This window comes from Staurois parvus, unplaced genomic scaffold (assembly GCF_062004578.1).
Source record: "Staurois parvus isolate SC_StPar_1 unplaced genomic scaffold, SC_StPar_1.0 ptg000234l, whole genome shotgun sequence".
Lineage (NCBI taxonomy): Eukaryota > Metazoa > Chordata > Amphibia > Anura > Ranidae > Staurois > Staurois parvus.
In genome coordinates this window covers 1,901,938-1,929,425 of record NW_028318030.1, presented here as the reverse complement: position 1 = coordinate 1,929,425, position 27,488 = coordinate 1,901,938, and the positions used below count along the sequence as shown (strand labels likewise).

The window sequence follows — 27,488 nt, the reverse complement described above, 5'->3', positions numbered from 1 at the left end:
CAATCTGTGCCAGAGATAAAGGCAAGGTTTGCACACCCACTGGAGAGCAGCGAGTCCATGTCACATACACCTGGGGGACAAACTTCAATTACATTTATCCACGAAGCAAGAAACGTCCCATTCAGTAACTGCAATTACTTGCCTCTCTCTTCTACCTTCCTATCGTACTGTCAGAGGAACTGTCACTTATCCACCTTGTCACTAAGTGCACCATAACCGGCTATCCCCAACCTACAAGGTCCGGGTCATTCCATCTAAAAGTCAAAGAAACCTATACATCTGGAATCCCATAGAGGCATGCCTGGAGTCATTCACCTCTGATTGTAATCCAGGGGACCCAGCAACATTCAACATTTATTTGGTTTGGACGAAAATAATTCTAATAGACATCAGAGAAACCCGTGGGTAAATTGAAGATTTTTCTTTTTATATCAAAAGCCACAGCTATTTTTTTTTTTTCTGAGGACAGAGACAACTGCCACTCGTGCCACTCGGGATCTAAACTGGGCTCTGTTGTGAGAAGAGGGGGAAGCGAGGCTTTTAAAGAGCTGCTGTGAGCTGAGTGACGCGCCGCACCTCGTGACTCATTAGTGGTACCCAGCAGACCTATCCATGTTACTGACTGTATGCAGCGCAGCAAATAATCCGATTAGTGCCAATTATGCGTGAGATTATAAAGGCAAGTGCTGAAAGGCGAGCAAAGCATCAGCCAGCTGCAGACAGCTGGCCTATCACAGCAGACGAGGCGCTGCCCAACCTTCAGCACTGAGAGGCGGACAGCTCCTACCCAGAGCTCTCTATCTTCTCTCACATCCCTCCTGCTGTCAAAGGTCTACTCTTCTCCACCATACATCTCAGCCTTGTCCTTCCTACAGACTGCAAGACCCATCTCAGAGATACATATTATTTAGGATTAATTCAAATATTTTAAGGGTTTTTTTGAGGGGGGGGGGGGGTTGAGTAATAGTTTTTTTTCTGTATGCTAAGACTGCTAGCCATCGACTTTTTTAAGACTTCTGAAAAGAAAGTGAACTTCAGGAAGAAAAACATCTGTATCCAGGTAAGAGACTTCCAAAAAGGATGACATACTATTATGGGAGTGACTAACAACAGAGAAGACTTTGTTCAATGTACAGTGAAGAGTGTTTCCAGTTTTTTTTTATTTTCTGCTGTGCATCATATTTATTATTATTATACAGGATTTATATAGTGCCAACAGTTTATGCAGCACTTTACAACATGGTATTTTACTAAAGGTGACAGAAACAAATATTTTTTTTTAAGCATCATAGAGAAATTGGGTTTCAATACAAGTCAAGGCGCTTCTTTATTCTATGTATATAGAGCAGACTTTGTTAAATGTACACTGAAGACTGTTTTCAGTTTTTCTTTATTTTCTGCTGTGCATCATATCCATGGGATTTTACTAAAGGTAACAGACAAATAGTTTTTCTTCATAGAGAAATTGGGTTTCATTACAGGTTAAAGTGCTTCATAATTCTATGTATATAAGTAGACTGGGAATGTATTTCACTTATGCAGGGGCATAGAAGATTGAGACATGTGCATTACTCATACCATTTTATATGACCTACCTTGCTATGTTCCGGTTTAACTTAATTTGTCTCATAGGGGTTGATTTAGGCTCCACGCACACTGTTTTAAAAGTCTCCGCTTCTACAGGAGTTTTGTGTTTTGCCTGTAGAAGCAGCTCAATGTTATCCTATGTGCCCATGCACATTAGGACATTTAGAGGCATATTTTAAGCCCAGCGTCCAGAGGCAGAAAAAAACTCTTCTGGTTGGCATTTTTTTTTTAGTTTTTTTGTTAGCAGAAAAAAGGCTAAACGCTAACATTGTACAAAAACACTCTATATGAGCATTGTGCTTCCTGCAAAGGGAACTGGTGTTTTTTTAAGGCCAGTGTGCATGGATACTTACTAAAACTGGAGAATGCAAAATTTGGTGCAGCTCTGCATAGAAAATAATTAGCTTCTAACTTCAGCTTCTTCAATCAAACTTTGGCCAAAAAAATGAACGCTGATTGGTTTCTATTCAAAGCTGCATCAGATTTTCCACTCTCCAATTTTAGTAAATCAACTCATAGAGTCTATCTATCTATCTATCTATCTATCTATCTATCTATCTATCTATCTATCTATGTTTAATACTCTATCATTGTTTTGTTGTTTAGGTGGGAATCCATTGAAATGTTTTACTTCCACTGCCCTCCTCAGCTGGAAGGTGAGTACATGCTCTCAACTTTTTATCAGATCTTTTCAAACACATTAACACCAAACCCTAGGATAGGTGATACATTTCTTTACTGAACAGTCTCAAGAATTCTGAATCAAACCCAAGGCTTTCCTAACATCTAGAAACTATATAGGAATTGGGCAAACAATGTTTAGATGCATCACTTAAAGTCATATTAAACCTCAAACCAAAAATTATTATATTGAAGTTTACAAATCTTTAGATAGTCTGGCTGCATTTATTTTCATTTTTAGGGTTTTTTATATTTATTTTCACCTAGCATTCCAGCCAAAAATCTGTTATTTTTTCAACTTCCTTTACCAGTCCAAACTGTCCAGACAAAATGGCAAAATGGGTTGAAACAGACCATTTTATACTGACATTAGGTGATTGCAATGGCTAGCTTTAATTCACCTATGTGAAACCTTTATCTCAAAAGGAAAAAAACTTGCTGGAACTGCTTAAAAAGTGTTAGCTGGTGTTTAGCTATAATTTGTTAGTCAAGTCTATTTAAATTCACTAGTTCATGTAACACTTCCCTCTTCACAGGCTGACAGTGCTGTCCAAAGGTGTCTTGTTCCTCCATCCAGAATAGAGACACCAGGGGGAGATTTACTAAAACTGGTGTACTCTGAATCTGGTGCAGCTGTGCATGGTAGCCAATCAGCTTCTAACTTGAGCTTGTTCAACTAAGCTTTGACAAAATAAAGAACTGGAGACTGCACCAGATTTTGCACCACACAGCTTTAGCAAACACCACCCCCCCCCCCCCCCCCACACACACACACACACACACACAAGTGATGGCTGGGTCAGCTGGTGGAAATAAAAGGGAAAAAAAGCCTGTTATTTTTCAACGTACTTTAACAGTCCAAGCTTTCCACAGCAAACGTAGTAGAGTGTTGAGACAAACCCTTTTCTACTGACAGGAGGTGACCACAATAGTCAGCTTTTATTCATTTATGTAAAACCTGAACTCAAAAGATTAAAAGAAAAACTTGCTGTAACTGCTTAAAAAGTGTTAGCTAGCATATCTTAGTCCAGTCCATCTGCTAGTTCCCATAACACTTCCCTCTTCACAGGATGCTGTCCAAAGGTGTCTCCCTTGCTCCTCCATCCAGAATGGAGACACCAAGGGGGTTAGTTACTAAAACCGGAGAGTGCAAAATCTGTTGCAGCTCTCCATAGAAACCAATCATCTTTCAGGTTTTTTTTAACAAACTGAAGTTAGAAGCTGATTGGCTACCATGCACAGCTGCATCAGATTTTGCACTCTTCAGTTTTAGTAACTAACCCCCAAGTGTGTTATTGGCCAGATCAGCTGGTGAAAATAAAAGGAAAAAATTCTGTTATTTTTCAATTTCCTTTACAAGACCAAGCTGTCCAGCAAAAGTGGCAGTTAGAGGGTTGAGACAAACCCAAGTGTGTTACTGGCCGGATCAGCTGGTGAAAATAAAAGAGAAAAAAGTATTTGAAAAAAGAAAACGAACGCAGCCACCACATTTAAGAATGAGAAAACGGCATATATTCGGTTTTTGTTTTTAATACCCCCTGATCTTTGTGGATGTGTCCCCGGGATGTTCAATCTTCCATTTCATTGGCATCACACATATTGGACAAATCTGTCCAGATATTTCATTCATGCTACTTGACTCTTTTTACTCTTTTAACTCTTTTTCCCCCAATGTCCTTTACTGTGCTGCATGGAGCAGCAGGACATACACCCCAGCCCCAGGAAATCCATCATCTTTTCCTGACACTTATATGGGATTTTAAAGCTTTCTTCTCATTTACTGAGCTTCCTCCAAATGTTAAGCGGAGCTCACTAATGCTGAATAAAATATGAAGTGGAGCTAGAAAGTCTCTGGTTCCTTTCAGTAAAAGGCTGGGGGAGGTAAATGAGATTTGTGCGGGGAAAAGCCGGCCTCTCCCACCTGCTCACTGCAGCCTGAGGGCAGAGGAGCCAGATCGAGCGACACAGATGTTCCCTGTCCGGGATGGTGTCAGTCCCCCACAGCCAGCAGCGCTCTTCCAGCACATCAATCTTTCACCATGCTTTACAAACATCTTGTAAGCACAAAAATAAATAAGTCAACAAAAGATCCAAAGCCGTCAATGCCTGAGGGCTGGCACGATATGGACTTGCCACTTGGCGGGTTGTTGACTCCAGTCTAGTCCTCAAGGGGTTAAACGTATTATCTCAATTAAGAGCCCCGACTTCTGCCTCAGGAGCAAACATGCAAAATAAACCAAGCTGCTAATTAATAAATACAATCAATTATCTCATGTAATTAAATACCAAGTCTTTTTGATCGGATTTTGACACCGTGTCCACTGCCATGTCTCCATCCAACCCCCCGCCCATTGTCAAAGAATAGTTTCTGTTCATTCACATCTTTTATTTAGTCACTGGGTCCTTCTATTATTAGTTCTGCCTAGATCTCATTATCAGCGCTGACTTCTGCTTTGTACAGTTCCCATCACATGGAGATAACAGTCCGGGCTTCAGAACAGTGTGGACTAGAGATAGTATTAGACAGTATAGACTTCAGACAGTGCTAGACAGTATATACCTAAAAAAAAACAGTATAGACTTCAGATAGTACAGACTTCAGGCAGTATAGACAGTATAGACTTCAGACAGTATAGGCTTGAGATAGTACTAGACAGTATATACCTCAGAAAATACAGTATAGACTTCAGATAGTACAGTATAGACTTCAGACAGTATATACTTCAGACAGTATAGACAGTATAGATTTCAGACTGTATAGACTTCAGATAGTACCAGACAGTATATACCTCAGAAAATACAGTATAGACTTCAGATAGTACAGTATAGATTTCAGACAGTATAGACTTCAGATAGTACCAGACAGTATATACCTCAGAAAATACAGTATAGACTTCAGATAGTACTAGACAGTATATACATCAGAAAATACTTCAAATAGTACAGTATAGAGTTCACACAGTATAGACTTCAGACAGTATACACTCCAGACAGTACTAGACAGTATAGACTTCAGACAGTATAGTATAGATTTCAGACAATACTAGACAACATAGATTTCAGATAGTACTAGAGAATATACAGTTCATTACAGTATAGAGTTCAGACAGTACTAGACAATAAAGACTTCAGATAGTGCAGTATAGAGTTCAGACAGTATATACTTCATACAGTATAGACTACAGATAGTACAGTATAGATTGCAGATAATACAATATAGACTTCAGGCAATACTAGACAGTATAGACTACAGATAATACAGTATAGACTTCAGACAGAATAGACAGTATAGACTTCATACAGTATAGACTTCAGACAGTATAGACTACAGATAATACAGCATAGACGTCACATAGTACTAGACAGTTTAGACTACATGCAGTATAGACTACAGATAGTACAGTATAGACTACAGATAATACAGTATAGACTTCAGGCAGTATAGACAGTAAAGTACAGTTTAGATTTCAGATAATACTTCGGATAATACAGTATAGACTTCAGACAGTACTAGACGGTATAGACTTCAGACTGTATAGACTTCAGATAGTGCAGTATAGACTTCGTATAATACAATATAGACTTCACACAGTACTAGACAGTATAAAGTACAGATAATACAGTATAGACTATATAATACAGACAGGACTAGACAGTATGGACTACAGATAGTACAGTATAGACTACAAACAGTACTAGACAGTATAGACTACAGATAGTACAGTATAGACTACAAACAGTACTAGACAGTATAGACTACAGATAATACAGTATAGACTACAGATAATACAGTATAAACTTCGGATAATACAGTAGAGACTTCATACAGTATAGACTACAGATATTGTAGACATCAGACAATACTAGACAGTATAGACTTCATACAGTATGGACGACAGATAGTACAGTACAGACTTCAGACAATACTGGACAGTATAGACTTCAGACAGTATAGACTACAGATAGTACAGTATAGACATCAGACAATACTAGACAGTATAGACTTCAGACAGTATAGACTACAGATAGTACAGTACAGACTTCAGACAATACTGGACAGTATAGACTTCATGCAGTATGGACGACAGATAGTACAGTACAGACTTCAGACAATACTGGACAGTATAGACTTCAGACAGTATAGACTACAGATAGTACAGTATAGACATCAGACAATACTAGACAGTATAGACTTCAGACAGTATAGACTACAGATAGTACAGTATAGACATCAGACAATACTAGACAGTATAGACTTCAGACAGTATAGACTACAGATAGTACAGTATAGACATCAGACAATACTAGACAGTATAGACTTCAGACAGTATAGACTACAGATAGTACAGTATAGACATCAGACAATACTAGACAGTATAGACTTCAGACAGTATAGACTACAGATAGTACAGTATAGACATCAGACAGCACTGCGGGGCATTAATTTAGCAAACTTTCCAGTGACACAATTGGAAAACACAAATAATGTAACAGTCTGGTGGTGTATGAAGTGTCATTTGCAAAGTGTGGCGTTTATTGTCAGAACTTTGGGAAGTTTATTATATACCATTGTAAGTGATTTCTAGATTTTTTGTATTCTGAGTAATATCTGTGCAGATCTTTGATTAAAAACCGACAAATAGCCCTCTTTGTATTTGTTTCCATAATTTTGGCGTGCAAGGGTTAAAGGGAAACCATGAAGCAGCATTCATCCTGGCCATGCAGAAGTTGATCAATTAAATAAAGAAAGACGTTTAATTAGGCTTTCATGCACATTTATTGGTTGTCATATAGATTGTAGATTTGTATTTTGGAATGATGTAACATTTGTGGTAGGTTGGAATAAAGTCATCTAGATGAATGTGGCATAGTGTGCTGGAGCCGGAGACTTATCACGATTTCTTTTTCTCTCTTCAGTAGGATCTCCTCCTTTTACAAGTCATTCAGCTGCTGAATTCGATGAAGGATTTCTGCGGAGAAAGCAGCGAAGGAACAGAACGACGTTCACTCTGCAACAGGTAGAATCCGCTCAAGCCCGCAGGATTTCTGACGCTGTGGATAGATAGAGATCAAAGTTCAAGCAGAATTTTAGGCTGAATGAGCATCTTTTGATTATACAGCTAATGTACAGTATGAGCATCTGAGCTCACTATTAATTCCAGAGATCAGTCCAGGAACTTCAGTAAAGAATAATCAGCTGCAGGAAAAACGTGGAAAACAATTATATGAGGTTTGTTGCACTGAACTATATGTCCGAGGGTGTAACAACCATTTTTTTATTCTGATACAATCAACATGATTTTATTAAATACGATTACATCTAAGAGAGGAATGGAAGATGCATACAGTCATTGTTACCCCCTGGCTATTGTAAAATGACAGTTGAGGACTGAAAGCCTTAATCTGATTTGTTTCTTTTTTAGACGTTTCATCATTGAGATCCAAGGGTTTTTCAATAACAATAAAACACTAATACAGTTCAGAAATGTAGGATCAATAGTAATATTATTTACTGTAAAAAGCTGTCATTAATGATCCTAAATTAAAATGTGTGACTGATCTAACAATCTAATACCCAGGATTTTTCCAATGGACTGTTAGTGATAAAATTTATTGTAAAAAAAATTGGACTTTTGTGCCTTGCACCAGTGATTCATACAGTCATTTAATGTAATTTTTGGTATTATAATGAAAGGTCACATATTTAATTTGTGATGCTTTCTGTTATGTATTTTTAGGAATATTTTATTTGTTTCAATTTAGACCAAAGCATTGAGGAAGAAGACTTCTTCCTCAATAATTATACTTATCCGTAAACAGTGAATCTATCTATCTATCTATCTATCTATCTATCTATCTATCTATCTATCTATCTATCTGATATTTATAGTCATGGAGGTCTGATGATACCTTGCAAAATAAATAAAAAGATAAATATATATATGCACAATAGTTTTTATATATATATATATATATATATATATATATATATATATATATATATATAAATGAGAGAGAGAGAGCACAATAATTTCATGTTATGCATATATTCAGCTTATTAATGTAACTAAGTAACATTTTCACAGTGTCTTTCAGGCACTGGATTAATATTTTAGCGTAATAGTAAATTCAAGCTTAACACTTTAATTACTGGCAGAGACCTGCCACCGAGGAGTGTTGAACAGAGTATTCTAAGGTGCTAGGCAACAGCATTTTCCATTGTTGATTTTTTTTTTACTCAGCATGAAAATACAGTTGTGCTGTGTTTCAGCATGCTCTACAGTGCTATGATCACATCTCACGTTTGACAGAATTCATATTTTCTTGCAAAGGATCACATAGGATTTTCAGGAAAAAAAAAAGTATATTTCTCTTTTCAGAAAATGAATGCAAACAGTTTAGGAAAGGGGAGCTGTCTGTGGTCCACATAATTAAGTAAGTGAATTGGACCATATTTTACAGTATTGATAGGCAACCTAGACTGGTGTATTTATTTAACATCTTTCTAATTATAAATAGCTGCTATGTAACTTTATTGTAGAGAGTTACATAAATGGTTAGCTTGAAAAGAGATACTAGTCAGTTTTCATAATTCCAATTTCTTTGAGATATAATTTATTTAAACAAACTTTGTTTTAAGTTAAGAGAAAAAAATCTATCTACAACTGGTTATTGTAATTATCTACAATATATCGCAATCTTCCTGCAACTTTTATTTGAAAAAACAAAATCTATCACAACTGGTTAATGCAATTACCTACAATATATGTAACATTTGTCTAGATAATTTTTTTTTGCAAATATATTTTTATGCACTCTTTTTCTAAACTTTAAAGGTAATTTCCACCCAAAAATATTTGAAGTTTGCTTTCTCTGATAATTTTGTTTTTGTTTTGCAAAAGATTTCACTGTCTTTCAGAAAAACTCTTATGTAGTGAACACTCATTTGCAGCTGCATCCTCTTTTTTTTTGTTTATTTTACAATTAAAAAACAAGTCAGGAAGCTGGATGCCATCATTTGACATTCTAATGGCTTCAGCAGTTGGGCAGAAGTTAAAATACTGGTGGGAGTATACTGCAACCAAAATCCCTGGAACTTGTAAGCCAGTTTCCACGCAGTTATGAACATCTAGAATATCTGTTTTTAGTGAGAAATGCCTTTAATTGACAGAAGTAACTTGATCAATTAATGTAATACCAATAGGCCCACAACTTACTTTCTGGTGTCTCTTATATAGGAAATGCTATTTTTTATTATACTGTGTATATTACATAATGTCCAATAGCTGTTGTTTTCAGAGAGAAATGTATGGCTTAGATTATTTTGGCTATGTAACTGAATTACTAAAGGGATATTTATATTTGCCAGACCTACAGATTCATGTTTGATTTAGACACCAAATGATAAAGGCAATATTTTTTATGCCCACACTTATCCCAACTGGGTCTATCAATAACAAAGTTTGTTGAATTAGATAAAGCATATTCTGGTAACATGGCAGACCAAAATAACCTTTAAATGTATTATATATAGGCATTTATATTAGTGCTGATTTCCTAGTGGTAATAATCCTTCCTAGGTCAATTTTATATAATTACACACTAAAGTAAAATTTGGAAATAATGTTCTTTCTGGTTAGTATTAACTTGAAAATACTAGTTCAGGGTTATTTAAAAAATAAAGATTTCTCTTGAACATGATGGGACATTTGTATTGAATGCCTACCAGAGTGAAAATTACTCTTTTAAAAATACGGTTCTATGATATTGTCCAAAAGTAACAAAACAGCAAAGATATATATCAAGTTGAATGATTAAGAAAGATTAGATAATATTTCTGCACCTTGTTAAAATCCACCTCATGTGCTCTTACCAATAACACCTGCATTGTTTAGCTTTGAAATGTCCTCATAATTAGCAATGAAAAGTTCACCCTGCTGATATCTGCTTGTTTTACTCCAGCTGGAAGCATTAGAAGCTGTGTTTGCTCAAACTCACTATCCTGATGTGTTCACCAGAGAGGAGCTTGCCATGAAAATTAATCTTACTGAAGCCAGAGTACAGGTAGGAACTAACTAAAAGCACAACTACAATGAATTGTATGTTTTTTGAAGGGTTACAGTATCTATTATTATTAATATCAAGAAATATATTTTAGCGTGATTCTCATTTGGTTAATGCTAGTTAAGTAGTGATATATATATATATATATATATATATATATATATATATATACTGTATATATGTATTAAAAAAGAAGCAATATTACAATTAGATATCCACGTTTTATTCTGCTGTGAATCAATATTATTTGCTTATGAAAGCATCTATGAGTGGCTGTTCAGAACATATATGTAAAATTCACATTTAAAAAAATTAAAACTAAAAAAAAACAACCAATATTTAAATTTCTTGTTTAACCAGAAGTTGTGTCAATCACAAAACTATTGTTTCGCCATGCATAAATATTCATATGTCAGTATAATGGTTACATTGCAACATTGTATTTGTTATTTAGACTGTATGATGTCATTGGCTTTAATGATTTATTTTTTTCCTATTCCCTAGCCTAAATGTCACTTATTTTATCTAAATTAAATAAACATACATAGCAAAGTGTACCTCAAAAGTGAGTGTACCTCACCTAAATTTGATCAGATTTTACTAATGTTTTTAATGGGAGATGCAAGTGAATTTATTTAGATTCAGTAGAAGAAAGTACAATGCGCATGTACATGTAAAAGGCTAATTTGTGAAAGGACTTGAGAGTCATCACTCAATAAATATATCATAATTTGAAAAAAATATCCTGCATATTTAATATGCACATGATTGGGTATTTAATATAAATACATCTACAATTTGTTCAGTGAAGATTCTCAACTCCTCTAGTAAATAAGCCCCCTCATGTACATATTACTGGTATTTATGCTCAAGGATCCCTGTGAGTGCATCTATTCTAAAATGTACATTTTTTTTACTAATATGCCCCCATTTAGGAAAGATCAGGTTGTTGTAGAGCAGGTTGAAACTCTGTAAAAATATATATACATTTTTTTTTCATTTATGCTGCCAATGCAAAGTAATTGAACACAGCAGCCTATCAGCTGCTAAGACTCTGCATGGGGTCAGGCCTCTTGACTACACTGAGTCTGGATACTGCAGATAATTACTGAAATTGGCAGCACCCAGAGTGAGTGTATTATTACATTCTGACCTTCAGACACTGATACACTTGGCAAAAATATGTTTCTTTGTATTTCTTTGTGTACTCAGTGAAAAGCAATGAATAGGTATGTCTACATGAACTGAGCTCCTTAGCATGAGTGATCTGCCTGGGGTCAAATTGATCCACTCAACTGGCAGAGAGTTGCTTGCTGCTGAGAAAGCCTGAGATCCACCTTCCCTGCCCACAATTTCAATTAGCAAGTGGATGGGCAAATACCAGTTTTCCATACATTTAAAGTGCAGAAAACAGCCATATGGGTATGCAGTGCTATCTTACGGTACTGAGCTAATATTGGTGTGCAGTAAAATCTAGTTGTCAACTGAAATATGCTTTGTTTATGGTTGGCTTAACTACATAGGTGATATCTAATGTGTTACAAATGAGGTGATTGCTTTAGGTAGTTGACTCACTCAGTAGCTTGAGACCCAAATCACCTATGTAGTTTAGCCCTAAGGTCCACTTGCATAAATATTTTGTGAATGCTTTCAATAAGCTTACTGTTTCTTGTTCCAGTGAGGAAACAATCATGAAAACAAATACTAAAAATTCTACAAGCTCTACAAGGCTTTTACATAAAAAAAACAACAAAAAACAAAATAAACATTGAGGTGCACAGACAACATGGTGGACAAGCTTGTATGAGCTTTTCAGCTGTACAAAAGATTGTTGTGCAAGTATACGAGTCTAGATAAACTGGCATATTTTTGCCTATGGAGAGGGGATGAAAAGCTGTGCAGTCACTGACTGTCTGAACTGGAAACAATTTGCAAGGGAAATAAATCCCTGCTAATTAATTGAGTTCTCACCTAGGATCAAGAAGTGAGTATTGGGGAAAACCTACAGAAATACTGTTACCAGACCCAGAGTGTTCATTCTCTTACTTCAATGTGCACCTTTAGTACCTAGTTCGGCATTTCTCACACTTTGAATGCTAAATAGGTCAGCAGACCTATAGTATACAAGCTGTGGAATTTATTAAGTTAAGCTATAATAATATACTGTATGTTTACTATGTTAATTTAATTAACTGAGAATTTTCCTATATTGAACTGTCATATAAAAATGCTAATTCAAATCTTGTCAGTTATTTTGATTTTACTATACTTTTTTTTACAAGGAGAGCAATATCAAATCAAACAGTAAACAACACATCAGGGGGCCAAATCAATATAGATATGCTTAGACATCAATAAACTAAATATGTTGTTTTTAGGCCCAGCAAACCTGTCTTCCAAACATCCAAATGGGTTCACAGGACAATTAAGCACTTTAAATGACCACTTTAACTGATTGGGCGTATGCAGGAGCAGAGTAAAATTGTATCTTTTAGCTCTGCTAAGAAGTAGCTTTTCTTTTTTAGAAGGAAAACTACTAAATAATAAATATATTGCTCACTCAAGGCTTCAATCTCTTTGGAGTGCAGAGTAAAAAACGCCCAAAAAACAAGTGAAGTAATATTTACACATGTTGCTCTGGATTTCAACTAGAGCACTATGAACAATTGTTATAATTTCACTTCTTCTTTTTGTAATCAGTTTGGCTGGAATATTATTTTAAACTGATCTAATGGGATTTGAAAAAAATGAATATGCAACATCCTCATAGAATTGATTAACTGTGTGAGTTTAGTGGAGAAAACAAGTGTAAGTACATTGTCTCTGACAGACTGGTAGCTGCCAGTATCATCTTACCAAATAATCAAATGTTATAACACCTAAACATTAAGCACCAATAACATTAGCTATAAATGTGAACTTTATGTGCTAAAGCTTTTTAACCCTAGCTGACACTAAGGGCATTATCCCAAAATTGTGGGTTCTTGGGCAGAAACTTCAACTGACAAACCTTTACTCCATCTGGAAGTCAATGGTAATATTTTGATTTTGTAAGACTTGCAATAATTATTTGGGAGAATAACAATTCAATATTACCTAACTTATCATAAAGTCACAGGCAGCCATAGGCTTAGGTCAGTGGTAATTCTATCAGTTTCACAAAATGCAACAATATATGTTGCCTTTGTCCAGGGTCATAAAATATGCTTGTAGCTAAATGCCTACTATGCTCTAAGAGAGCAGGTTTTCACTATGAGAGTTTTTTTTGTCTTTACTGTATTACACACTGAGATAGTGCAGAGATCTTCAATTCAATGAGGAATGTGCACTCAAGTATTTGCAGTATAAAAAAACTGACAGCCATGAAAAGCCTGAGTGGCCTTGTTTATACAAGTTAATTTCTTGTTCATCCATATCCAGTTGCCAGAAAATGTCTCATGTTTGTTTTTAAATTAATATCACAGCATCTACTGTATATAAATACTTTATACACTAATAGCACTTTGGAAGTGGAATTTCATGAGAAAACAAAAATGGCACATGTAAACAAAAACGTATATGCTGCATATATATGTATGCAAACAAATTGTATAATATTAATTATTATTACATTACAGAGTCATGCACAGATCTGTAGTTTCCTATGCAATGGTATACCTAACCTTCTGCATCCTCCCCCCCCCCCCCCCCCACACGTCTCAGACAAAATCCTGATTTCAGTTCAGAGAGCACATTTGGCCACTGAGAGCAAATGAAGGCTATCTGTCACTTTCACTGTGCACTTTAATAACATCAACATAATGTGGAATATTAGATTAGCTTGATTAATCGGTCATTCATAATTAACTAGTGATAATGTTCTACACTAATTTGTCCGCGTCTCTAAGGTACCAGATTGCATCAAAGAACATCCATTTCCTTGCACTGGAAAAAAAAGAGGAAAGAGAGAGTAGCAGCTCACAGCACATGCTCAGCATTATCTCTGCTATCTGACTACCAGTCCTGCTATATTTCCCATTTTACCAGTTGAGGGCCTACATTTTAAATACCATCTTTGTCACTTTGATCATCCAAAATGTTTTTTTTTATTTTTTTTATCAGGCAAAAATGTTTAAAAGAAGACTGTAACTTAATGCATTTTGTAAGTCAGACAATATTAAACAGAAAATGCTGTTTACAATTTCCAGGGTCAATTTTTGAGGCAAAATGATCCCAATGTAGAAGTCAATTTAAAAAGTTAATATAAAAAATGATTATTAAACTCTTAATTACAATGATAAAAAATAGACGATGAACACAGATTTGTTAATATAACAACCTGTTCTTTATAAACATTTCACTCACTGGAAAATATGTTTAAAAAATGCACTTGCAAAGTTTACTGTGATATGCTGAAAAAAATAATTGGAAAACACATAGACCAATGTTTCCCATGAGATTTTTAGATATCTTTATAATTTTTTCATATTTCTTTATAGATTTGATATGTTAGGCTTTACCTTTAAAATGCCAGTTTTATAATGAATAGAGTGAGCATTTGTCATAGAAATCACTAATAATATATTAGTGGAAAGTCCTAGACTTAATAAATTGTCTTGTACCCTTAAATACAGATTGATGTTCTTGTGTGCATTTTGACACTTTTGTTCAGTTGTGTAATTTAAGAATATTGCATTTATTTTAAGTGTATTTTTTGTCTGCAGTCCAAGTGACAAATAATTGAAGATGACTTTTCCCAAGTGATTATAATTCTTTCACCTCTTCTCACATCTTTTAAGTGAGATGAATTGGGCAATTAGTGGGCTTATATGGATTCTATTATGGAGGTGTTTCTCACTCTCTGTATTCCATATATTGTGACTACTCTGAGAGAAAGACCTCATACAGTTTGGCAGGGCACTTTATGTGGCCATTGAAACCTAATTTAGCAAGGCAGCACAAGGGCAAACTATTTTAGCAAATAATGTTTACTTTAAACAAAACTCAAGTGTAAAAAAAAATAGGTTCTAATTATTTCAAGTACTTTTATATATATATATATATATATAGTACATTCACATCAGTCCCTAACCCTCAAGGAGCATACAATTTAAGGTCCCTAACCTAACTCACACTCATACATACTAGGGCCAATTTAGACAGGAACCAATTAACTTACCAGCATGTCTTTGGAATGTGGGAGGAAACCAGAGTACCTGGAGAAAACCCAAGCAGGCACAGGGAGAACATGCAAACTCCAGGCAGCTAGTGCCGTGGTTGGGATTCGAGCCAATGACCCTAGTGCTGCCAGGCGGAAGCGCTAACCATTTAGCCACTGAGCTGCCCACAGTTCTAATGGTAGAATGTGCTATAACCTTATAACCAGTGATTCCTTTTTCTCTTAAATTACACTGGGATTATGATGTGGTCAGTTTAAATCCAAATGGTGTGAAGTGGAGTTCCTCTTTAAGCCTATTATGCTAGCAAAGATCCAGTAGATTTTATCAGCTGGTAAGAAACCACAGTTGCTCAGCATATTAGCAGTAGTGATATATGATAAAGATGATATTTCTGTATTTAGCTGATACTATGGCTAAGTTTGGCCATAGTTTATATAGTGCTAATGCATATACACAAAAACACAATCTCAAAGTATATTGCTACTGCAACCAGGATCTATGCCATGTTACTATGCAATGAGTTGACAGATAGTTGTCTTCAGAGTACTATGATACAAGAGAGCCATTCGAAAGCCTGAAATGTTACAATCTTGAGTTGTGCTACTTAAAAGTCCAGTGGTACCATTTTGTCTAAAGAGCATCTGGTCTTGGGACCCCTCTATGTCTACAATTTCATGTGCTTTTTAATAATAATCCAGAATAAAATTTAAATGAACAGTAATTTTCCAATTTGGGAATTTTCCAATCTGGGGAGGCAAATGATAAACCACTTTTTCTGTTTCCCACTGAGCAGCACTTAACTTTTGCAGTTATTTGTTCACAGGTTAGGAGCCATATGCCTGTTTATAGCTTCTAAGATGCAGCATTTAGTCAGCATCCAGGAGGTTATGACTCTCATTCTCTTGCCAGATAAGGAGGCTGATTTACTAAAAGAAGTATAAATCTTTTCTGAAAAAAAATTGTCAGAAAATGTTATTCCATTATAAAGTCATATGAACAGAAGATTCTCATTCACTTGGAATACTCAATTATAGCTGCTTTTCACATTATTAAATAATTTAAGTGAATATTACCGCAATTTTAAGTAAAGATTCTCAACCCCTTTAATAAACCAGGCCAAACGCCAGTTTTTCAGTTGGTGTAGTGGATTCTTTCAAAGAACATGAATAAAAAGTATGGTTAAAAGAAAAATGGTTGTCCTAAAAGTAGGTACCCCTTAGACAAGTATAGCATTAGACACAGGTCTACCATATCGGTTGCTTATTTTCTTCAATGTGACAAACTAATTTTTACCTGTTCTTTATATAACTGACAAGAATATTATACATGCCACAGTTATGCCTTCTTCATGAAATAACAATTTAGATGTTCATTAAGACAGATAGGCATATTTTTCTGCTATATATACCATTACAATAAAAGGTTGCTATTGTTTCTCAGCAGGCTTCTTATATTGAGTAGAATATAAATGTTTTACGTTGATTGCAAGTTGTCCACTTACAGAATAAGAATGGACAAAGTAGGGTCCACCCACTAAATTAGTTACACAGTCAGGTAATGGGACTAGCAATAATTTATTGCATATTCATTGGATATTTTCTTTTTAGTTGACTTCATAGTTTGATTATTTTCCATTCAAATTGTCAATTCAGCTCTAAACATCAACCATATGTCCCTTATCTGAAAATCACCTTTTGTTTGTATTGTTGAGCCTAGACTGCACATTGTTCATGTGTGGCTTATTCACATTTCAGAACAAAGGACAGCTAAGTCTGAGTTGTGCTATACAATTAAAGTTATACGCAACGCTAACTGCTTTCTGTTGTCAGCACTAAATTGAATATTCCACAATTATTGAATAATACACTACACAAAATATTATTATTATTAAAAATATATGAAAGTGGTCTAATTTTTATAGACAATAGAAATGTAAGTAAAGGTTCCAAAAACTTTGACAGATCTTGAAAATCTTGAAATGCTATAGGTGTAATCTTTCAACCACTTTCCCTCCAGAGGATTTACCCCCCTTCCTGACCAGGTCATTTTTCCCAATACTGCACCCAAATCAAATTTATGTCCTTTTTTCCCACAAATGGAGCTTTCTTTTTATGGTATTTGAGCACCTCTGCATTTTTTATTCTTTGAGCTGTAAAGAAAAAAAGACCAACAATTTTGAGAAAAAAAAACAATATTTTTGACTTATAGAGTTATAGAGTCCACAAATGGCAGTATATATACTGTAATTTTGTTTTTAATATATACTGGTAATGGTGCCGATTAGCGACTTATAGCAGGACTGCGGGACTGCAGTGGGCATTCAGACACTGGGGGGGAATTGACTGTCACTGACATGTCCAATGACACATACAATGATCAGTGCTAATAAAAAGCACTGATACTGTACTAATGACACTGGGCAGGAAGGAGGTAAACATCTGGGGCGATCAAAGGGTTAACTGTGCTGTGTTTTACATACAGACCTCTCCCTCGTCAGTGATACTCAGCGATCGCTGGGTGCAGGTAGGGAATCTCCAGCTGGGACCCAGTGATAGACAGCTGAAGCTGCCAATGGCAGTGCGGGTAGGGGGCGCACACGCGGATATGCAAAATCACATATATATACATGATTTTGCACAGCCCTGCCACCCTGTAGCAGTATTTCTGCTATAGGGCAGTGGGCAAACAGTTAAGGTACCATACACCAATCATTTGCTTCTGAAATATATGGCGGCTATTTGAAGTTATCTTACTGGGTTTTTTAAAGCTCTTTTGTAGAGTTAGGAAAGCCATCAGATACGTGCTGTTCCAAAGTGCATAAAATAAGGCCTGGATAAATAGCCTGAATTAAAGATGGACACCAGATGGATTTAGTGCTGTGATATAAGCCTGGTAAACCACAGTTCACTTTGGCCAATCAATCAGTTTAGAAAGAAATTACAAGAAAAACAGAAGAAGAAACAAAATTCTATATTCTTTTTTTTTTGTACAAATATTTCTAATCTTTAGTAGACCCTGTAACCCTGGTCCATACAATTTTAATTAAACCTTCAAATCTTTCAGTTGTATGCTCGTTATAAAGTTAAAAGTAAAAGCAATAAATAGAAAGTATGTCTTTATCTAGCTTTGGAGTACATTTATTTTCTATTTTGTTCTAAAAGAGAGACAGGCATTCATATGGTGATAATTGATCTCAACGGAGAAATGTTCAAATGTTTTGTATTAAATGTTGCTTTAAGTAGAATAGGCCATTCAGCATTTTCATCATATTTTGGTCACTATTTCTTTTGTCTTTAAGAATGATACACTGCATTAGCAATACCTAACCTTGCAAAAGTAATGATAAAAACAAGTGAAATAAAAAGAAAACAACAGACACATATAATAGCAAGCAAAAATTGCAAAAATGTAAATTAGGACTTGAAACTATGAAAAAACATTCTGTATTGGATTACAATCCAGCACACTTGGAATTTTTTCTGATTTATAAAAAAAAAAAGTCACTAAAAGGGAGTAGTAATTTTGACAGTAAGGGGAACTGTGATTAATTATATGAATGAAGTTAGGGTTCACTACTACCATAAATTCAAGATGAATGCTGTAGGTTCAAATGTTATTGTCCTGAGAATGTTTTTCACAGATTCACTTGGAAGAGTTTTTTATTTTTAATTATGCACTGCTTGGATTTTGAACGTTGGCCAAGGGGCTTTGAAATGCCAGTAAGGGAGCTTTTGGATAAGCCAGACCCTTCACTATTAAAAGGAGGGGGGGCACAGAGCATTGTCACATTTGTAGTTCTCTTCTGTAGTAAATGTAGGCCTCTCATTGCTATTTAACCACCTTCCGCCCACCCTATAGTACAATGACGGGCGCAAGGTGGTTCTCTCGTTCTGATAGGATGTCATATGACGTCCTACCATTCTCACTGCGCATGCGCGGAAAGAGCCGAAGATGTCGGCTCGGTCATGTGATCAGCTGTGTCCAATCACAGCTGATCACATGTAAACACGGAAATGCCAGTTATCGGCATTTCTCTCTTTTCGAGCTGTCACGCTGACAGCTCGAGAGGAGAAGAGAGCCGGTAATCGGCTTTCCGCAGAGGGGACATGTACACTGATCATCAGGGCACTGATGATCAGTGTGCCCTGATGATCAGTGTGGCCCCAGAAGTGCCACCTGTCAGTGCTCATCAGTACCACATGCCAGTGCCCATCAGTGCCACATCAATGCCACATATCAGTGCATACCAGTGCACATCAATGCCACATATCAGTGCCAATCTGAGCTGCCTTTCAATGTCACCCATCAGTGCCAGTCACTGCCACCTATCAATGCCAATCAGTGCCACCTATCAGTGCTGCCAATCAGTGCCACCTATCAATGCCAGTCAGTGTCGCCTATCAGTGCCAGTAAGTGTCAGTCAGTGCCGCCTATCAGTGCCAGTCAGTGCCACCTAACAGTGCCAGTCAGTGCCGCCTATCAGTGCCAGTCAGTGCTGCCTATCAGTGCCGCCTATCAGTGCCGCCTATCAGTGTCATGTATCAGTGCTGCCTTTCATTGCCCATCAGTGATGCCTGTCAATGCCCATCAGTGCCACCTACCAGTGCCTCCTCATCAGTGCCCATCAGTGCCACCTGTCAGTGTCCATCAGTGCAGCCTATCAGTGCCCATCACTGCAGCCTCATTAGCGCACATCAGTGAAGGAGAAAAATCACTTATTTACAAAATTGTATAACAAAAACTAAGAAAAAACGTTTTTTTTTTCAAAATTTTCTGTGGTTTTTGGTTTGTTTAAGAAAAAACTCCCAGAGGTGATTAAATACCACCAAAATAAAGCTCTATCTGTCTCAAAAAAATGATAAAAATTTCATATGGGTACAGTGTTGCATGAACGCGCAATTGTCATTCAAAGTGCGACAGCGCTGAAAGCTGGAAATTGGCCTGGGCAGGAAGGGTGTATAAGTGCCCTGTAGGCTAGTGGTTAAAATTGTCCTTTTTTTTGCAAATTTTTTGGGTCATTGCAAACATGAAAAATAAAAGTGATACAAAACAATTGTTCTGCTGTTGACCAATTGTACACTGCTGTGCCATCTATCATATCTTTATTTGTAGTAAAATAACTGCATGTATTTTTTTCTCATTAAAATGTCCTGTTGCTGGCTAATTTCACAGTGCTGTATCATCTGTGGTCTCTTACTTCTTAAAGTGGCAACAAAGGCTTTTTTTTTTGTTGTGGATAGAGTGGAATGGGATTAGAACATCTGTTAGTTTTTATTGCTGTCTCACCATGTTTAGAGAGATTCACCCTGCCTATTTGTCATGTTTAAAGTTATCATCAAAAGTGAGAGTAAAAGAAATCCTAAATTTTGGATTGACATCAGAACAAGAATAAAGGGGAATAGTTCTGGTGACCCTGGTGATAGGCCAGGATCCCCTCACTTTGGTGGGATTTTCTCTCACTTCCTGTTTTGGCTATGGGACAGGAAGTGAAGGAAAATCTCTCCAATGGAACAGATTTAGCAAATGAAACAAAAAACTGGCAGGGGGTTTAACACTCCCTTACCCTATCCAAAAATGAAAAAAAAAATTCCTTTAGTGACACTTTAACGAGAACTGTTGACAGTGGCAGGATAGTTTTGCATCAGGGAAAACAAGGACCGCCACTGCAAATGAATGCTTAATTTCTATTTGCTGATACAGTTACCTGAAAGAGGCCTACTGAAATGAATAAGCAGCAGTCTGAATTTATTCAGATTGGAGTGCTGCTGTATGTAAAGCCTGGTGCACGCAGGCCAAAAATCTTTCAGTCCATATATACAGATGTCTGTTCAACAGAAGTCAGTCTAACTTTTGAGCAGGCATGCTGAAAAATCAGCATTCAGTCAGCACTTTCAATCAATGGCTGTGAGGGCCAATTAGTGTACTTGCGGCTTGAGTCCCCCTGTCAGAATACAATGTCTCAGCAGGTGAGATCTCTGCATCACATGCAATTGTGTTGATCTAGGGATCTAGGGTTGTGTTTTTTCACACAACTCACTGGCTGAATGAAAAAACCCCAGAAAAACCTGTATGTGTGTACCCGAGTTAAGCCAGGGTACACACATACAGGTATAAAAACAAAAAATAAATGTTACAGTCAGTGTACTCTGTTGAAAATTGTACTGTTCTTTTATTAAGTGTTCTTGCATGGCAAGACCACTTACTGTTATCTCACATATTCTTATTATTATAGCCAAATTTACCAGCCTAACTCCTCCCACGGTTTTTACACTACATAGACAGTAATATACCGAAACGTGCGGATTGTTCCCGATTGGTATGCTATTACTTTGTGGAACGTTTCGCCAAATGGTTCACGAAATATCGGCGTTTTTGTGGTGAATAGGAGTGGGAGCTGACAAAAACTAGAGTGTGAGCTGAAAAATCAGGACATGATTTCTAAACTGCCACCACTCCCTCATTTTCAAGCCCACCTACACAAATCTTATATCAAAACGTTCAGCTATCCCTGCTGCCACTAAAAATGTCCACGGCTAAGCCATAGTCCTGATAGTTTTCAAAACATTGCAATTAAATGTGCTATATAAATAATTAAAAGTTGAAATGCATTTCTCACTCTATCAAGCTTGCCATGTGCACTTTTTAAATTTGATCAATCAATTGGTTAGTGTAATGTTTACTATCTTTACTCACGCCAAACACTCCATACAGTTACTCTGCCCACTCCATAAAGTTACTCTGCCCAGTCCAACCTTTTCACAGTTACTCTGCCCACTCCAGTTGTAGACTACCGGTGGAAGCAAGAACACTTCACACAATTTCCCCAGAAATTGTAGCTTTTCTAGTTCCATGTACTGTTATAAGGCATACCCTAAGCATGCTATTTAAATAATTTGTGTATTTCTAATACTTCCCTTAAAGCAGAACTAAAGTCTCAATACTTGCCTGTTCAATGGTCATGCACTGGCATCTTCTCCCAAGTGCAGGTATTCTAACCTCTTTATTGGCTGGAAGGGGATGACATCACTCTTGCGCATGCGCAGGAGACAGTCATCTTGGCACTCGGAGACTGGCCAAGTACTGTAAGCTGAGCTGCACATGCATAGCTCAGTTTATAATGCCAGAGCAGACAATGAGCAGGCAGGTAGGGGCATTGTATTGCAGAAGAGACAGTGAATGTCTCTTCTGCAATAAAAGCCTGCATGCTGACAGTTTTTTACAGTGGGACTTCAGTTCTACTTTAAAGCCACACGAAAAGACCCTCTTGCTGCTGTTTTTGCATTGTGTTTGCATTGACGCACATCTCACATGAAAATGCCCACATTCCTATGCCATTTTTTACAATAGATTGCCTATTAGCCCCCAAAAATGACCAGAATTTAACGTGAGTCAACCCCCTTAGACTTCATGACATTCACCTCTAAGTTCGGATTTGCCGAATTTCAAACAAGATTTGCTGAAACCTGAAGAAGTCAAACCTGGACAGATTTGTCCATCACCATCACCAGTTAATTACTTAATAGTCAATTACTCAAAGTTCAGCAATATTCAAATGAAATATTGTAAAGCAATATATGGAATGGGGATAAGGAAAACTATCCCCTAGACAGTAAAACAGTTGAAAGCCTGTCTTTTTTTATGCTTATACATGAAAAGCTTAAATGCCTCACAAGTTTTGTAAAAACCAAAAGAGAAAAAATAAGATGGATTAGTAGGAAAATGAATTCCCACTCTGACAAACATTCCCCATTTTATCTTTAACTCACTACACATTATACATAAGCAACCATTTATAATTGTAGCTTGATAACATATAGCCGGTTGCTGACTTTATATAGAAGGAATAGAAACTATCCTGTTGCTGAATGTGCCCCTTCCCATATGTAAAGGGAAATCAATTTGGGAAGAAGAGTTGAAAAGAGTGGCAGGCAAGTCAAGAATGAATTGAGCAGATTTCTAATTGCAGGTCATTCTTAATATTTCAGAATTCTGTAAGTATTGTTTTGCTGATGCTACAAATTCTAAATGCTCCAAAACTGACTTTTAGATGTTCATCACTAGTATAGCAAGTACATATTTTATAATATCAGCCAGTCCATGCCCAGAAATCTCCACTGATTGATAACGTAAGGACGGTCAACTAGGGGCCAATTACTGGAGAGGTAATTTTAGACACAATTTCCTGATAAATGGCACATTTTTCACAACTTTTCTATCAGTGTGTTATAAAATCAAACAGCAAATGAACTGACAGATTATCCTATCTTTGTATATAATCATTGCATGATTTTTACTTTGTACTTTGCATTTCATGGCATAACCAGAAAATGGTCATATTCAATTCTGTTTTTCTATGTTTGTATGTGTACATCTATTTGTATAACCAGCTTTACAATTACATTCTGTTTACTGAGATTGCTGCTATCCAGTCCAAAGGAGGAGGGGCATTTGCAGGGTGTGTGTGTGCTTGTGTGATAAAGGAGGAGGGGTGACAAGACCCTCTCACCCATTCAATGATGATTAATGGGCAGAAGATAACAATTTCATGTTGTCAAACAAAAACCTTAAATGGGGAAATGAACGAGTTTTTCCCCAACCCACTGGTGCAAAGTCATTAAAATATGATAATGAAAAATAACTCAATTAAAGAGCCTCCCAGCTCTGACCTTCGCTCAATTACCAGACAATGCTTCTGCATAAGTGACCTAAATTTAGACTAAAGAATCTCATTACTCAGCGATTGTTGATGCGTGGGATTAAAGGCTACTTAAATATAATAACGAGAATCATTAATTACTGATAACTAATAAACACCCAGTTGCCGGACTGATAGAAATACAACAGACTGTTATGGTACACATGTTGCCAATTGGTAAACACTGTCATTTATGCATAACTTTGCTACATTGTAACAAAATATAAATTGAATTTCAATACAAAAAAAACAACAGAAGAAATATCTCTAAACAGTTGATGACCTCTAAATACCATGCAGCATGCATTCAGCAACAAATGTTTTCTACTATGCCAGCAAAATATGTGTGTGCAGGTTTTCTATGTAAAGGAAATTTTGTTTGAACATTGTTTGAACTTTTCTAGAAATAAGTGAACTACTTAAATGTCCTGCTGCTGACTCAATTTACAATCCCTCTGACTATATTCTTTTGAGGCTTTTTTAGTAAAAAAATTAAGAGGAAAAATAATTCCTATTAAACTCCCCATAATAACCCGCCCTTTTGTGACTTGAACACACTTCTCTGCATTAATTAAGTATTTATGGGGCGTGTCCAAGATGGCGACCGGACCAGCTTCATAGCTCGGTAACATCCAGGTAACAGCGGACCCGAAGAGACAGCGGAGGGGAGCCGGGTGACTTTTGCCCCCCCCCATGGCAGCAGATCATCGCGGTCTAGTGCGGCCTGCTGAAGCCGCGGTGGTCACTGGCCTCATGCCCGGCCAGGAGTCGGGAGAGTGCGGTTTGCGGTGGGAGGGGGTGACTGTGGATCAGCACCCCTCCACCCGGACCATCAAGCAACCCCCCCCTGCCCACCGCCCCCCCCACCCGGACCCAGGGATACGGCCTGTGATAAAGACCTTGAGGCTCCCCCAAAGTAGCAGGCCATATTGAACCCCCACTAGGCCTGCAGGCATTGTAAATTCAGTGGCCATACACCTGGGGGATACAGAGGTGCTCCCTGCACCCCCCCTGAAGGGCCTTGGAACCAGCAATCTGGGGAGTCTGCACATTGTCAGCCCCTGTGCCCGCTTACCTCCCACGCAGTCTGTGGCCTACACTTGGGCCTCTCGCCTTTCTGGAGATCTTGATTACAAGTTTATAATTGCTGGGGGGCTTGGCTTGAGCCCAGAGAAAATGGTAGCTTAGTTCCTGGAGCCCTGACACATGGAGGTGGGCATACGTGATACTAACAAGGAGAGATGCTGCTGATATGGGGAAAGTGGATAGGAGACCCGCCGCCCCACGATCAAGATCCCCCCACCAGCCGACTGGTCCTGCAAGTCACAGCATTCCAGAGTTATTCCGGTCCCAGACCCCAGAACACACAGAGGCCTCCTCCCCTGCTTCTCCCCCACATTCGCTTCACAGAGCGCCTCACTCGCAGAGCAGGAGTCCAGCCGCAGCAACCACAGCCTGCCATTCTGAAACCTCCCCTCTCACTATAGGGGATTTGAAAGCGGTAGCATCAGATATTATAGAGATCCTCTCTGCTGCAATAGCTGAATTACATATCGACATGCAGGCAGTGGCCCAAAGGCTTGAAGCAGTGGAGGATAAAGTTATCATGCAAGACCTTGCCATCCATAATAAGCGCAAGCTGGTAGATACACACACTATGCATCTAAGAGAGCTTGATCGTCACATCGAGGACCTAGACAACAGGGGACGACGTCATAATTTAAGGGTACGTGGTGTCCCTGAAGCAACTGAATCCGACCAACTCACCCAAACACTCCTAACCATTTTTATTGATCTTTTGGAAAGACCTCAGGAATCTCCAGTTGAGATTGAACGCCTCCATAGGGTGCTTCGTCCTAGAGGTAGAGATACTGACACCCCGAGAGATATAATCTGCTGCCTAGTCGACTTCCGACTTAAGGAAGAAATATTGCGCAGAGCACGAGATCGAAACCGCGTGATATATAATGGAGCAGAAATTAAATTATTTCAGGATCTCTCCAATTTTACCTTTCAATGCAGAAAGGACTTACTTATTGGATCTACTACATTCCAGGGCTATTGCTTATGGCTGGAGATTCCCATTTGGCCTCTCAGCAACACACATGGGGTGATCAATTTTTCTGAGATTCCTGGAAGATATCGCACCCAATAGTGGAAATACCCAATTGGTCCAGCGAATCCCACCTCCCATCTCAGACAGATGAAGACCCAATGGAGGCCCAATCTGCTGGACACCATGGAGGAGCAAGGCGACGCAGACCATCCCACCGCACTGCACCTCGTCCTCTCCTGCGCAACAAAGACTCATCATTGGGGACAGTCTTCCAGCCTCTCCAGCACATCACAAGGCACGTCATGAATGACACTTCTCCGTTCCTCCTTCTCCCCACACCCGTGCATTACCATTTCCCTATTCTATGGCTACTTTCACACCTGATCTAATATTTCAAGTGCTTTTTCTCTAAACCCTGGTTCCACTTCACCTTCAATGGAAAACCTTCTATCCACCTTGGGACAACAACTTCGAGACATAGTGGAAAAAAAAAACAAGCGCAATTTTACTTTAACTCAGAAACTCTTTTACGAACATGGAAAAAAGAGTGGCAAGTTTTTAGCCCAGGCCTTGCAATCTAAAAAAGTGGCTCGCACCATTCATCAACTTAACTCCTAACAAGGTCACGTACTTAAAACCTTTGCGGATATCGCAGCCGAAATCGAGAAATATTATACCACCCTTTACAACCTACCCTTATCACCAAAACCGACAGGGGACACCAGACCACGTAAGGTCATTATCCAGGCTTTTCTCGCCCAATACCTTCCTAACTCTATTTCCCAATCACAAGCAAAAGAATTAGATGGAGCTTTGACATTGGCAGAACTACAGCAGGCCATTGCACAACTAAAACCAGGTAAAAGTCCAGGCCCAGATGGACTTATAACCACATATTACAAATCTTTCAGTGACATCCTAGCACTCCCATTCCTAAAGGCCTTCAATTCGCTAGATACCCCAGCACAGTCCATGCGCCATCTTTCTGAAGCCCATATTATACGGATACCGAAAGAAAACAAAGACCAGACATCAATAAATCCCACAGTGTAGCGCTAGCACAAAATGAAATAATAAATGGTGAATAATAAACAAATAAATGCAATATTAGTGCACAATGATCAATCCCCCTGACATCCACATCAGAGGGATCCACATATAAATAAATATATGAAAGTTGATAAATTAAGTTTAACGTGTGAATTCCCTCTCATTGGGAATATAACATGGGCATGTGGTAGACGAG

General features: G+C 37.6%; 1 protein-coding gene across 1 annotated transcript in view; it reads left to right on the top strand.

The window, feature by feature from the left end:
* Positions 1 to 2,197: 2,197 nt before the first annotated feature.
* DRGX (dorsal root ganglia homeobox) overlaps positions 2,198 to 27,488 on the top strand; it is a 140,835-nt gene continuing 115,544 nt past the window's right edge. The window contains exons 1-3 of the mRNA XM_089680009.1: positions 2,198 to 2,243; positions 7,186 to 7,286; positions 10,231 to 10,332. Coding sequence (XP_089536135.1) covers positions 2,210 to 2,243; positions 7,186 to 7,286; positions 10,231 to 10,332 — 237 coding nt within the window. The 5' untranslated portion in view covers positions 2,198 to 2,209. The remainder of the gene's footprint in view (positions 2,244 to 7,185; positions 7,287 to 10,230; positions 10,333 to 27,488) is intronic.